Below are 14,135 nucleotides of genomic sequence, written 5' to 3'. Positions count from 1 at the left end.
ACTCAGTTAAAGGTTAACTGAGAAACTTTCTAGGATATTAAGTCTGTTTAAAGCCCTAGCCCTGCAACTGGATTTTTTTACAGGCACATGCTCTATTTGCACGGATTCAGTTGGGGGATTAGGTACCAAAATTCACAGTAGTAGCAGGTAAAGTCAGTGCTGGGAAGCAGAATTGTCAAGACTCCTGGAAAAATTAACCTCTCTCAAACTCATAATCAGCATGCTATGTATTTGATGCCATACAGATTTATCCCATTTTTACAGTACCAAGAACTGGATTAGGAACAGTAACTGGATTGGCTGAGTAACCCTTGCTATTTCATTCAGTGAAATAATGAAATACAGTTCATAATGTTAAAACAGTAACACCACCAAGCTCTTCCCCCCCATCATTAAAATATTAAAATTTTTCTTTTACAATATTTTTCTTTTAAAAAAAAAAAAAAGTCATCAGCACTTGAAAGTTGTAACAGGAGCAGATTCAAGACCAGCTCAGTAAGACAAAGTACAGTTATGTTACAGAAAGTCATGAGGTATAATAAACGATCCTCTCAAGCTCAGTCACTGAAGCATGAACTTGTCTGTTATATTACTTTAAACCCACAAGCTCTTAAAAAAGTGTTTGTAGTAAGTTTTTTCTGTACACTGAAAAACCAGCATATTCCTGTAATTTATTAATGACAGCATTTATTATAGTTGAAAAGCTTCCTTTTTTTTCCCGCTCCTGCATGGATAAAACAGCTCTTCAGTGGTTTATTAGCTGCGATTGATATGAACCTGAAAAGTTATCTCATTTCCCTCCTTTTTTGTCACATTTAAACAAATTCTAGTATCTCATACAAACAATATTCACAGCAACTTATGATATTCCAAGAGATGACTTTAGCCCTGTTTCTTTAAATAAAATCCCATAATATACAGCACTAATTTAATCAAACACAATTAGTACAAAATAAGGCATCGCTTTAAAAGTCAGCACCAAAAGATAGCTGGAAAGGCTCGTACAAATCAATATTGAGGAGCGACGTTTTTGCTGAGGTACAGCTGACGTTGTGGTGATGGTGGTGTAAGCGTTTGCTTCCGTAAAAAGGAAAGTGCAATTCTTTGCGAGGTGTTCTTGTTCCCCAACAGAAGTACAAGCCTTAACACTGATAGTGTAGGTGTGCGTTCAGAGAGGAGGAGAAACAAAACCAGGTTCACAGCTCTGCCAAAACTCAAAAGCATGGCCCAGCTGAACTTAAAAGACGCAGTACCTTCCCTCCTTTTTTCCTAGACCTGAATACTGCAAAAATACTTTTTTTTTTTTTTTGCAGTTAAAAAGAAAAGTTGTGGAAGTAAATGTTGTCACCAGAGTAGCACTGGAACTGTCACAGAGCTGAGTTTTAACTAACCCATTTATGGTTGTGCTGATTGGAACGAAACCTCTGAACAAAACCCGAAGTTTTTTAGAAAACAGCTGTAACATTTCATGGCAAGAATTAAAAACGGCAAGTCCGATTAAATCCCTTTTCAGGGGTGTAGCTCACCTCCGAGTACAGGGCTCGCAGCGCCTGTGCACTGCCGAAGGTCTTGGGAGCTGCAGGACTTCACGGGGCACGGCCCTTTCGCTGACTTCTGCCGAGGAGGGAAACTCGCTCTCCTCAGTGTAAATCAATCGGCTGCAACGCCACTGAAGTCAACCACGGTGACGGGGATGTGAGTGGGAAGAGAATCAGGCCCTGACTAGCAAAGGGCTACCTGATCTTTCACTTGTAGTAGGATTGATTGTTACACAGTGTTTGAAAAAACCTGATTTGTTCAGACTGTATATATATTTTCATATATTCCTATTTATATATATATCTTTATAAACACACAATGAAAGAAAGCCAAGGTCTCAGACTGGCAAGGAGAGCAGCGCTTTTTCTTTTCTTTTTTTTTTTTCTTTTTTTTTTTTTTCCCTTTTTTCTTTTTTTAATATTTATTCAAACTTCCCTGGTTTACAGCTTTGCCTTTATTGAGTATTATTACCAAGGCAAGCGATATTGTTATAGCACCAGAACTATATGAAGCTGAGTTTAATCCGCAAAGCTGATTGGTAAAAGTCCAGCCCTCACCTAAATGTGTTTGGTCAGAAGCAGCATAGGCAACAATTTCCTCTCCCCTCTCCTTCTGGACAGTACATGGCACAAAGCTGTTTGCTTCATAGCTGTGAAGTTCCCCTCCCCGCCCCTTCAACTTTTAGTAATGATGATTATTTTTAACATCTTCAGTATCTTAGGCATGAGAGCTTACAGCAACTAAACAGAAGAAAACAAAGGACTAGTGCAGTTCTCATCATCCTCAAAAGACAAACAATACAAAGGTCGCTTGGGTTGCCTGCACCCAGGTTCAAGACTGACTCCAAGTGTCTTCTTGTTCTTGCAGCTCTAATACTGAGATCCCAGCCCAGCCCAGGAACGTGTTCTTTTCATGAGTCTGTGATCAGGGTTCTTGGCAAATGGGAGAGCGATAACGGGAACAACCTATTTCTATCCGAGGAAGATCACAACGTCGACTCCAGAGACGAGTCGAGGATGTCATCATGATGGCTGTTGCTGTTCGAGTCACTGTCGTAACTCTGCGGACTTGAGTAGTTGGCTGCTTCCTGCAATCTCATTAGCATGTTCATCTGCAAAGGCACAGAAGTTCACGATTATTTGTATTCTAAGGTAGAAAGAGTATCAACTGCATATGAAAGCTACAGTGGCTTGCCAGTGGGTAACAACGTAAAGGAAGAAACAAGCGGGGTAATTAATACTGAGTCTCTGAAGGGAGATATTAACTGTAAATCATATTGCAGCAGCATGCAAGTTAGTCATAAAAAGTATGCTTTTCCAGTAAAGCTGAAAATGAGAGGATTGAAGGGATTAGTCCACAGCTGTACTCAATGGGATTCTGCAAGCATCCTGCCCCTCTCTTCCTCTGACCTACGGAAATACCAACAGATCAGTCAAAAGAGGCAAATCCAAATGTCCTAATATCTAGCTTGATATTTGTTTATGTATATAGGAGCTAGTACCACACATTCCATACTCTCAACTGTCCAGAAAAACGTACACCTCAACAGAACAGCTTCAGGTCACTCAGTCTGCACAGCAGCTTCAAAAACTGTTTCCCGTTGGAAGAAAATGTGAATTTAGCGTTACCTTCAAGCTCAATTTATATATTCTACACAAATACATGCTAACATTTCCTATATGCTTGTGTGGTATTTCTGATTCATAAATTAGACACCAGTCATGGAGACTATTAGTTCATATATTCTTTGAAAAATCACAATTTTCATTTGATGTCAAGAATACAGCTCTAAAAGCCATGTGAAGTAAAGCGACAAGCCTATTTTGTGATTGTGGCAAAACAGGCTAAATGAAATGGTTCCACTGTGTTATTCAAGTCTGTGTAACAAGATCACATATTTAATTCCACAGTGTAGAAATTAAGTTTATTACACACACCCTCAGTCACTCCTCAAAAAATGAATCCTCAAAATATCCTCAACAAATGAATCTGAAAAGCTTCTGCTGCTGTTTCTTGCAAAACTGTACGGGTTTTCTGTGCGAATGCATTCCCCGAGCTGACCTGATGACTTCCCCAGAAACATTGCCTTCTCATTCTAAAACTTTTAAATCACTCCTCACTTGTCCTTTACTTCTTTATTCCTTTTTCTAATCCCCAGAAACAAGGGAAACGAAGCAGTTCTGCCGTTTCAAAAATGAGAGCTTACCAAAGGATCTCCTTCAGCATCACTCACTGGAACTTGTTTGCTGGTCGAGCCTTCCCGTGACATGGAGTAGCCGTCAAAGCCCACGTCTTCAGGCCGCAGCTGTAGCAGAGGAGGCCACTCATGGTGCTGCGGGGTGGCCGCCCAGGGGTAGGTGTCCATCACCCATTTGGCAGGATCCTCCCAGGGCGCTCTCCTCCCATACAACTGGAAAAGCATAAAAACGTGTAAAACATTGCTACTGGTTTACTATTTCATTCAGTGCCTACCTAACCAAAATGAATGTGCCGTGAGCCTTGGATTGCAGAAACACTTGCAAGCAGGGCTGCACAAAAACAAATGAGATTTCCCTCACCCTAATGACATACAAAAGTTGTAGCTGTTTTTAACGGCAACTGATTTGGAAGAGGCTGACCGCCTCCTTTGAGACTGCAGTGCCCTTCTGTTGGCACCAGTTGAAGAAAGGCAGACCTGAAAATAACCTCACTTAATAAAGTAAATCTAAATAAAGTCAATACACAAAAAAGGCCATCAGTGTTGACATCAGGATCGCACCAGCAGCTGCCTTATCTTTTGCTGTCGGCGTGAAACCGCCGTCAGTGGAATGCATAGGAGGAAACGTGAGACCTGTCACCAGGCAATAATGATGGATGTCACAGCAAAAGGTTTTCAAGTCAGGGGAATTTCCTTCCACTCAACCAAGAAAAAGCGCCAGCAGGATTTGCCTCTGTTCATGTTCCTATTTCAAGTGAGCAAGCTCTAGCTCAAAAACTTCTTCTGTTTTGAACAGACTGTGTTACTGAATCCCAATGCATTCCTGTTATATTCGGTTAAATTTGCCTTAATTAGATAACTAATTCCTTTTAATGCCACATGACTTTCGAAAGCACAAATACAACTTCAAGTGACGTTAAAATGTTTACTTCTGCTTAATAAATTTCAGCCTAAACATCCTTCAGCAACTGGAGTTTCTCACTGGCATTTTGTCACTTGAATTCAGAGAACTCTCCCTTTCCTGCACAACGCACAGGGGGAAGAGCAGTGGTCTAACAAAGAAATTCACCAGCGCTGGGATGGATCTGAGACTATCTCACTTTCCTCACTGCTATTTCTTCTTGGGTTTTTTGTAGTTTTATTTTTTACACACACCCATTTTGTTAACCTCCTCATTGCCACACAGCAACAGTTACAGCAAACCTTTGAGCTTTTAAATGCCGTTCTCCACTTTGCCAGAAGTCCCTGGAACATTCTTGCACCGCAGAAGCGAACAACTGCTTCCAGTGCAACCAGATCCCCAAAATGCTGCATCCAACCAGAATGCAAAAGACTGACTTCATCTAGATGCACAGTTAACGAACCCAAATCTGATCTTCCTGCATGGCAGCAGAGTGTTTCTGCAGGTAGCCATGGGGCAAGTGCTGGCAGAATGGCACTCTGACAGAGATTCCTAGGCAATATTACGGAATAACAACGGCTTCCAGTCTAAATGATGTCATGTAGTTCACAGCCTATCCCTTTCTTTGAAAATTTGGCTGTGTTCATTTACACACGCCGAGTAAGTCCTTGATTTGACTAGAGCCTCCCTGTAACGGTTACAAGAAACTTAAAATTTAAGTGAAAAGTAGATGATAGATGTGAATGCAAGCTTTGTCATGGATGGCAGCCAAACGCCATGCATGAATCACAAAGTACTAAACTGCTCTAAATACCAACATCTGCTCTATTCTGAAGCAGAACTGAGCGAGTCCCAGCCCGGAGCAGAGGTGCCCAGCAGATGGTGCTAGGCAATCTCAAACACAGCCTCTTCCACAACCCAAATACTCTTCATCCTTGAGCTGTACTATGTTATTTTCCCAGCACAATGCCTTCAAGCTGTGGTAACCCAGATCTCCTATTTTAATCTTGTTCTCGAATTTACGGCAATACATGTCAGTTGCTAAGTGGAGAGGATTTTATATTTTTCACGTGTCCTTACCTAGAAGGGCCGTGTGGATCCTAGCTCATTTCTCGAAGTTAGCTAATAAATAAATTTCCCATTTCAATATATGAAATCATCACACATCTTCAGCAGATGAGAGCCTGAATGACTAACTCACTATTCCCTTCCACAGCAACCAGTTCTGTCCATCCCTTTCACGCGCACGTTTTCTAAAGAGCAATTAAGGGGGCAAGAATCTAACAGGTTGCTTCACAAAACACCACAGAGGAACAACTGGAGTACGAGTGACAGTGGCAGGAAGCCGTGGGGATTTTGGGTCTTCTTTTTGCTGGTGCTGCATTCTGTATCGACACACCAAGCAGGAAGAACTGGGGTTTTATACAACCCTCTAATTTTCACATCCCTGTTTTGAAGAACAAAAAAACTCAGCTCCAATGGGAGCAATTATTGTAAGGATCCATTTGGCTCACTTGTCTTTGACCCAAAATAGTTTTCTAAATGAGAAACAGACATATAAAAATAGTTCAGTTTAGATCCACAGAGATGAGAGTGAAATCAGCAGTCCACCCTTCCTTTCTGGCAGGTTATTTCATGAGGGATGATGTGTTCTCAGAGGAGCCTTCGTAGGTGTGGGGGACAGAAAATACCCCAAAATAAAACACACATTTAGATTAGCATGTTAATTAGCACAGCTGGCTACTCTTCAAGTACTGAACTCTTATTCTTATCCACAGACTCAACAAAAGAGAAATTCTAGAGTAAATTGAGAAATTATTTAAATGGAAATGAATTAGCGGAATTTGGGGAAATGGGACTGAAGTGGATACAGAATCTACAGCACAAAGTGAGAAACTGAAATCCTTACGCTTGGAACGCAAGCCATTCAAATAACCTAAGGAAAGATGCAGATATCAGGCAAAACAAGCAAGCAAAAAGATGGTTTTATTAATTGTTATTCTTTCTCTTCATTTCTGTTACTAATTTTTCAATGCTTTCCACACCTACTGATCAGCCGATAGAAGAGCTTCAAACCACAGTACAAGGAGCCCAAGCATCACTGTATCAGTTTTCTCCTTTCCGGGAGGAAACAAAGTCACACGCTCTCCTTTCACTTGTTTTAAGTCAAAAAGATTATTGGCTTCCATTACCTTCCTTTACAGGAAGTTTTATGTAAAATGGTTCTCCTGTTCTATTTCTAGCAAAGTTCCTCTGTGTGTGTTGTACTTTAGGACCTATCGTATTCCTCACATCTAAGAGCTTAACACAATCGTCTCAAAGAAAGTGAGGTCTCCAGGCACTGACAAATTTCAAATGGCAAACACAGTTTGCACAAATTCTGAACAAACTTGTTGAAGAATTCATGTATTTCATAGAATTGTATGGAGCCATTAGTAAAAGCTGTTTTCTATGACAGGGTTGTCTCATCTCTCTCTTTGTTAATATCTATAAATCTCTGCTGTATAGATAGCAAATGAAACCCAAGGTGGTTGTGAACTGGACAATGTAAAATCCCCCTTTTTTTTTTTTTTTTTTTTTTAAGTACTTCTTCAAGTATTCAGACTGGTGCATCTTCACGATTTCTCCATTCTCTGCAGAGCACTCCCCTGCAGACGAGAACTGAACCTCTAATATAGAAAGGGTACTGCATAGAAAAGAAACATAACAAGCAAGCATATCAAAACAAAATCCCGAAAGATTGGGATTTTCCAAAAGAAATCTTTCACACTTTTTTTACATATCTTAATGGCAAGGCATCCTGACAAACACTGCAATGGTGAGCCCTAAGCAGTAGCAGAACGGAGAGAAATATTTTTCATAAACATGAAGGAACCATTCTGCAACACAACTGGTTCTCCACGGAGCTCGTACTTGGAGTTATTTCACGTTTCAGAAAGATTTCAGACACAGAGACATATGTGATGGAGAACCTATTACTTGTGTAAGTAAAATTTCACAACTGTTGATTATTCTTACAAACAACAAGCCATGTCTTGCTTATAGTTTGAATTTTTCTAGTCCAAATTTCCCAGCCAACCACTAGACCTTTTTTCCCTGTAAGACTAAAACAGAAGACTCCCATAGACCAAGTAATATTTAAGCTTCCTCTTGAATATACTGAATAGTTTGAGCTTCTCATCTCTCTCACTGAATAATGCTTCCTGTATCTTAATGTATCATTAGGTTACACTGCTCTTTTCTGAACCCTTTCCACTTTATCTTTCTAGTAAGTCTTTTTACATACAGAAGTACTATTCTCTTCCTGCCTCTATCAGATGTAATTCTAGCTTATGCCCTCAAAATGGCATTTGTCCTCTTACCGAAACACAAGCTCCCAATGCATTGCCGTAATTTCCTAGTCTCCATCTACCTTTTTCAATCTTCCAGACTGTCACTGTGATCCACCTTTTTACTTCTGTATGTGTGATCTCATGTTTAGCTTTCATGTATGCAATGCCCAGAATTTACTGGTATTTGACTATACTGTCTCCAAACCTGTCTTTTAAATATTGTGCCGCCACGCTTATCCCGTGAACAGAGGACTGAAGAATAAAAAAAGGTCATTTTTTCCATAGTTGCATGGCAAGTCAATAGCAATCCTCTGTTGAACCCTCCTCCTGATTCCAACATGCTTTATTGTCATAGAGACGCTAAGAACTGTGTGGTAATGCTTCAAACTATCCAAATTGCTAGAGTATGAATCAGTTACTAAGTACAGGCAATCAATGATTATTTCACTATGGCCTCTGAAAGAATTATGAAGGAATCTAGTAAAAAATCTATCCTGTAGACTGAGAAGTAATCAAAATGTCACTGATACCGATCCTGTCACTCATTAATATGTTTCTCTCCATACACAGCTTCGTTCCTCCTCTGTTGAAAGATTTGATTTACAAAGGAAAATCCTGCATAACTAAGTTAACGACTGCAAACACGTTTTTCAGATGCACAGTAGAATTTTTAAGGTGTGCTTCTGGAAGAGATTATTGAAAGATACTTGGGTGTCTAACTCCCCCCACTGAAAATACCAGAAGTTTGGCATCTAAACACCTTTAAAAAAAATCTAATCTGGACTTTCAGTGCTCCCACTCCGTATTTCAAAATCGTTTGAAGAGAATAATTCTGCCTGAAATTAATGACAATTTAGGCTACCTTTTCACAGATACGAGGTATTCAGTGTGCAAAGTTGTATTTACAGAAAATGTTGCCATTATTCAGTTTTGCCCGATGCCATTCAAGACCTATGACTTTTCACTTTTGCCTGCTCACCTGTAGCCCTTCTCTAACTGCCTCCAGAAGATACGGGATGATGGAGTAGTTCCACAAGTCAGTAAACCAAACTCTAGAACCATCTACATCTATCGGACAGGAGAGGAAGAGCCGTGGACCTGGAAAGGGAAATTCAGGTATTACACTCAAATCATGATTGTGATACGCCTCAAAATAGGATCAAACAACAACTTCCAATTCTCTGGAGAAAGAAGCCAAGGATGAGAGAACCTAAGTAGCGACCTGGTGAATTGCTCTTCCGGAGAGCTCAAAAATCCTCTGAATCAACTTGAAAAACTACAGCCTTCAAGGTGAAAAGAATTAACCAGATTTCGTAACACAGTTTGTACCCAGGACTTAGAAAGAAGTCCTTTTTTCTTAGAAAAAGTAAAAAAAAAAAAAAAAAAAGTTTAGAAACTTCTTGTACAGTTTGCCTCAGAGTACACTGCCATCTAAAACTAGGGTTTTAAAGAAACCTTTTTTACCTGATATAGCACAAAGAAACGTACAAGGATGCACCTGATATACAAGGAAATAAAATACATACGTTTACATATGCCTGGGCATATGGGCAGAGCACTTACCAATAGTAACATCAGAGGAGCTGTGGGCCTCCAAGAATTTGTTCAGATGTTGCCAGACCTTGGGAATCCAATCAATAATTTTAACCAGCTCTGCATTTCTCATCCTGCCGCTGATCTCTGTTTCAATTAGTTTTCTTCTCAAGAAACGGCCAAGGAAGCCTTTGACTGGCTCAGTGTGGTTAGCACACAGCACCCATCTATGGCAGAAGAGCAGAAATGTCCATTATTTCTCTTTCATACTACTGAACATAGCTATTCTGAGCTAAATTTCTTTTATTATTTCTAGATGATTATCATGGGATATCCCAGTCACATATGTTTCTTAGCAAAAATTATTTTGGAATGATGAGTTCACTAGATGAAACAATTTGTATTGTGCATTGTTTCAGCTTATTTCTCATTCAGTATCTGCTTTGCCTATTATCTTATTTAAAATTTGTTAGAGGATCAAATATCTGAACAACCCCCTGAAAAAGAAAAGTTTTATGAACCGCAGTTACTTTAATAACAGCATCATAACAAAGCTGCACATGTTAGGGCAGCAACTAGTAGCGAATGGTATTTTTCTCTCAGTTTGCTATTTCAGCTGATAAGAACAATTTCAGATGACTCAGTAGCCATTACTCCTTTGCCAGCCCACAAACATAAATAAGAAACATGAATAAACAGTACCTGAAATTATGGTGAAGCTGAAGATTAGGTGTTGAGGAGGTGGCTTGGTTCATTGTGCCAATAATATACGGACTATTAAAAAAAAAAAAAAAAAAAATCAAGCAAATCATACTTGTGAATTTTGAAAAACAACTTTTTAGTAAGATCTTAACATTAAAAAAGGTTATTCAAACCTCTTTTGTCAAAGAAGGTTTTTGTAGTTACTTATAACCAAATTCTCTACTGAGAATCTGACTTCTGAGAACATCAAATTCTGAAAGCAAAACAGAAATCTCAAAGCAGGAACTTTCACGAAAAATGGGGTTTTAGTATTGAAGGTCTACTGCATGAAGTGAATGCAGATTACCCAAACCCTCTACTACTACTTTATTACTGATTTCAGAGGAATTGATCGTTTTACGAAGACAAAAGCCTCTGAAGCGCTGTCCATAATACGGACGGCCTGGCCATCTCAGTCCACTTTACCAAAGCAATCTAGAGTTTGGTTTTGTGATCACATTTTGCGATGGCGGTGGCCTGACTGCAGTATTGAAATTTGGAATGTGTTCTGATATTATTTCTTTACCATTTGTGGTACTTGCAGTTTAGAAGTCCATTAAAGATCTCTCCTAGGGAGCTAACATGATGCAAATTATCCAAAATGATTACAAGAGGCATATCCACAGCGTTATTTTCACTGTTACACTGGTCTGCGAGGTTGGACAGGTATTGGCGGAGTTCCTGCAAAGCATATATATCAAGAAAAGAAAAAGAAAGGGGGGGGAGGGGAAGAGATTCTTCATCATATTCCTTGAAAATCCAGTTAAGATAAGTAAGCTACTGGCTTTGTCATGAAATCTAAAGCAAAAGAACCTGCCATCTTACAAATGCATACATTTTCCATGAGAAAACAGAAGAATATGGGTTTCTTTCTCTTTTGTAGGTTACGCTGAAGATTCAAAGACTACATCAGAAATCCTGTGTGAGATAAGGGCCGAAAGAGGGGTAAGATGTTCTTGTTTGGTTTGTGTTTTTTCATTCATGCTGTCCTAATCTGACACTCAGAGGTCTGAAATGTTTTATTTTATTTTATTTTCTTTTCAGGAACTTGTTCAACTCTCCATACACCAAAACAAACTTTGCGTCCCAGCTAGGTTTGTTGTATCTTCTTGCAACTGCGTGTCTATCGAAATACAGCTGATAAAATTAATCTGGAATAAAGATTCGGAGAGGCCAAATTCTGATGCCTTCAGTAACGCTGTGAAAGAAGGATGGGCTTGCGGGGCTGCTGCTGGGTGACTGGGTGTGGCTGAAATGATCTCAGCAGCTTTAAAGCATTTATTCCATAGCACGTCTCAAATTATACCAGTGGCCTACAACCACAATTTCAACCACCCCTTTCCTCCAGAGGAAAATGTGCCTAAGGGCATCAAATATACAGCTTTTTTTTTTTTTTCTTTAATCTAGACGTTCACTGGAGGTATATTCAGCAAAACCAGCAGCATATAAAAAAGCAGAGACATGCCTTACCGGCGCAGGAATGTGTCTGGACAACAGTCACTCCAAAGCCAGCATATGCAGATTACAACTGCTGATACTTGCAGCTGCAGAAACTCTTGACAGCCTAGAGATGCACTTGAGGGTTTTTTTGGAAAAATGCCCACATGCAATAGGGATTGCTTAAGTTGCTGGGAATTTTATGCAGGTGTTTAACTTCCTCAGCAATTCTCAGGCTCCTAACCACTTGAAAATCATGACACCTTTAGGTGTTTAAATATACACCTGGAAGCCTGCTATTTCAGGGCCAGATTCAGGTGAATCTGCAGTTCTGAAAATCTTAAATATTATTCCCTTCAGGATTAACATAACGCTTTAAAAAGAAAGGTAAGTTTAAAATCAGCTTTTGATGGATTAATAAAGGAGGAGTCTCTCATTTTTGATATATGGTAGCATTAATTGTGCAAGGATGATTTCTGTTTCCTCACCTTACTGGATTTATGGTCCACGTTGAAGGTTGCAATAATGCCATCGGCCAACTCCCTGCCCTCTCTAAGGACCATATACTCAGACAGGCGGTTTGCCAGGTATGTTTTACCAGTGCCACTGGGGCCAGATAAGATAATCCGTCTATGTTCCATCAGAAGAGAGACATAACGCTGCAGGATAGGCTTTGGGATCAGTGATTCAAACACCAGACCGTCCAAACTGTTCTCGCAGACACCTGCAACAGGAAAAGATTCCTCGTTTAGAGGGGTTCCCAATTTTTTTCCAAATTACCTGCATTTTTTAAATTTTTTTTTTTTTTTTACTAAGTAGTTCTAATGCTGCAAAGCAATCCCGTTAGTGGTTTGAACAAATCAAGATTAGTTGAAATGACTAGATAATCAAACCGGAGAACTGAAAAATGTGATTTTGTGAATCTACCTGGGCCCAGTAATAGTAGGAAAAAGCCCCAAAATAACACTTAGAAACAACAGATTTAGATGTGACCTGACTAAGCTGTTTCTCACTTCAGAGAGAAATCCCTTCCCCACTCTGGTACCTCTCGTGGTCGAGAGGAGCACATATAAAGCTGGTAAAACAAGTGCAGAAGTGACCTATGGGCTTAGCCTGGATCCTCCTTCAGCTCTGCCAGTCACTCGGCTGCATCCTACAGCGTCTAAGGCCCTATGAAAGTTGCCATACAAATAATTCCAGGCCACAAACCATCCATTTTGCAGTATTTCGCCATGTACGGTACGCATTCATCCAGAATTTACCTGTTTACTTTTGAATCACTAGACAAAAAAAACCCCAGCTATCATCAACTCCCCCTACTTTCCCAAACGCTTGTAATTAAACTCCTTCTCTGTATGCCGATAGTTATCTCTTCTAACATAAAACTCCTACTGATAAGCATTTACGCAATGTCAGCAGTCACTTTAGGCAGAATTGGCTCAGGGAAAATACACAGTGCTTCAAAATAAACAGCAGAAAGGGAAGCTGGCAGATCACACACAGAAATGTTTGCACCTCAATTGTTATTTGGAATATTAAATATTTATATAGGCAGCTTTATAGCTCAAAGGTATATGTAAGTAATTTTCCATAAATTGATTAAATAGATTTCTGTTTTATTGAAAACTGTTACCACATATGAACCTTCAAAGTACAAGTCAAGCCAATGCAAGTTAAATATAAAATCATATTGCAGCTTTACAGATATGGCTAGACCTTAAGCAGTATTTCAGCTGGGATTTACAATTGGACAATGTGTTCTAAGTAAGCAGAATACCCTGGGTTCACACCAAGCCTCAGAAAATCGAGATATTTCATGGCTTATTTTGTCTTCCCGCCCGCTAATTTGCTACCCAAGGTAATTGATTTTTTACACCAATATTCAAAAATCAAACTACTTTCAGTCAAATGCCACAGTCAAATTTCAAAGTTGAGCTGCAGAGTGTTTGGCAATGCTCTCAAATACTCTACCGTCTGTATGCAGATCTACGCTCGAGATTTCACTGGTATAACTTCGAGCGAACTGATGTAACCTTCAAAATACAGCGGTTGAGGATTTTTTCCCTCAAATCTAGTTTCATAGTATAGTTTTCATATAAAAATGGTTCCCTGAGAAACCAAATGAGAAACCATGCGAGAACCATGAATGCTTTTCAGTTCTTATCAGTATGATATAATGAAATTGATGAGAATTCTGAAAACCATACATTTTGAAAAAATCCAGATTTTAAGGTGTCCCGTGAATTCTGGGATCCCTCCTTACTGCTGCCTAAGGAGGGACTCTTCAGCGAGACCAATCAAGCAAGTTAAATCAAGAATTTTTTTTATTCTGCATGAAGGAAATACCAACTATAGCTGTTACAAAGAGGTGATGAAATTCTGAGGCTTTTTTCATTTGGAAGGTACTTTGCTGCTCAAACAACTCCACTACGTCCCTTGCGGTACGAGGTCTTCT

General features: G+C 39.5%; 1 protein-coding gene across 1 annotated transcript in view; it reads right to left on the bottom strand.

Annotated features, from left to right (window-relative positions):
- Positions 1–1,946: 1,946 nt before the first annotated feature.
- LOC104081020 (neuron navigator 2) overlaps positions 1,947–14,135 on the bottom strand; it is a gene marked incomplete at its 5' end in the record, with an annotated part of 37,752 nt that continues 25,563 nt past the window's right edge. Inside the window, 7 exons of the mRNA XM_009583602.1 lie at positions 1,947–2,650; positions 3,746–3,949; positions 8,949–9,067; positions 9,533–9,729; positions 10,205–10,276; positions 10,770–10,924; positions 12,169–12,404. Of these exons, the coding sequence (XP_009581897.1) occupies positions 2,525–2,650; positions 3,746–3,949; positions 8,949–9,067; positions 9,533–9,729; positions 10,205–10,276; positions 10,770–10,924; positions 12,169–12,404 (1,109 nt within the window). The remainder of the gene's footprint in view (positions 2,651–3,745; positions 3,950–8,948; positions 9,068–9,532; positions 9,730–10,204; positions 10,277–10,769; positions 10,925–12,168; positions 12,405–14,135) is intronic.

Source organism: Fulmarus glacialis, unplaced genomic scaffold (assembly GCF_000690835.1).
Source record: "Fulmarus glacialis isolate BGI_N327 unplaced genomic scaffold, ASM69083v1 scaffold5568, whole genome shotgun sequence".
Lineage (NCBI taxonomy): Eukaryota > Metazoa > Chordata > Aves > Procellariiformes > Procellariidae > Fulmarus > Fulmarus glacialis.
The sequence above is the reverse complement of the archived record's forward strand: the minus strand, read 5'-3'. Positions and strand labels throughout refer to the sequence as shown.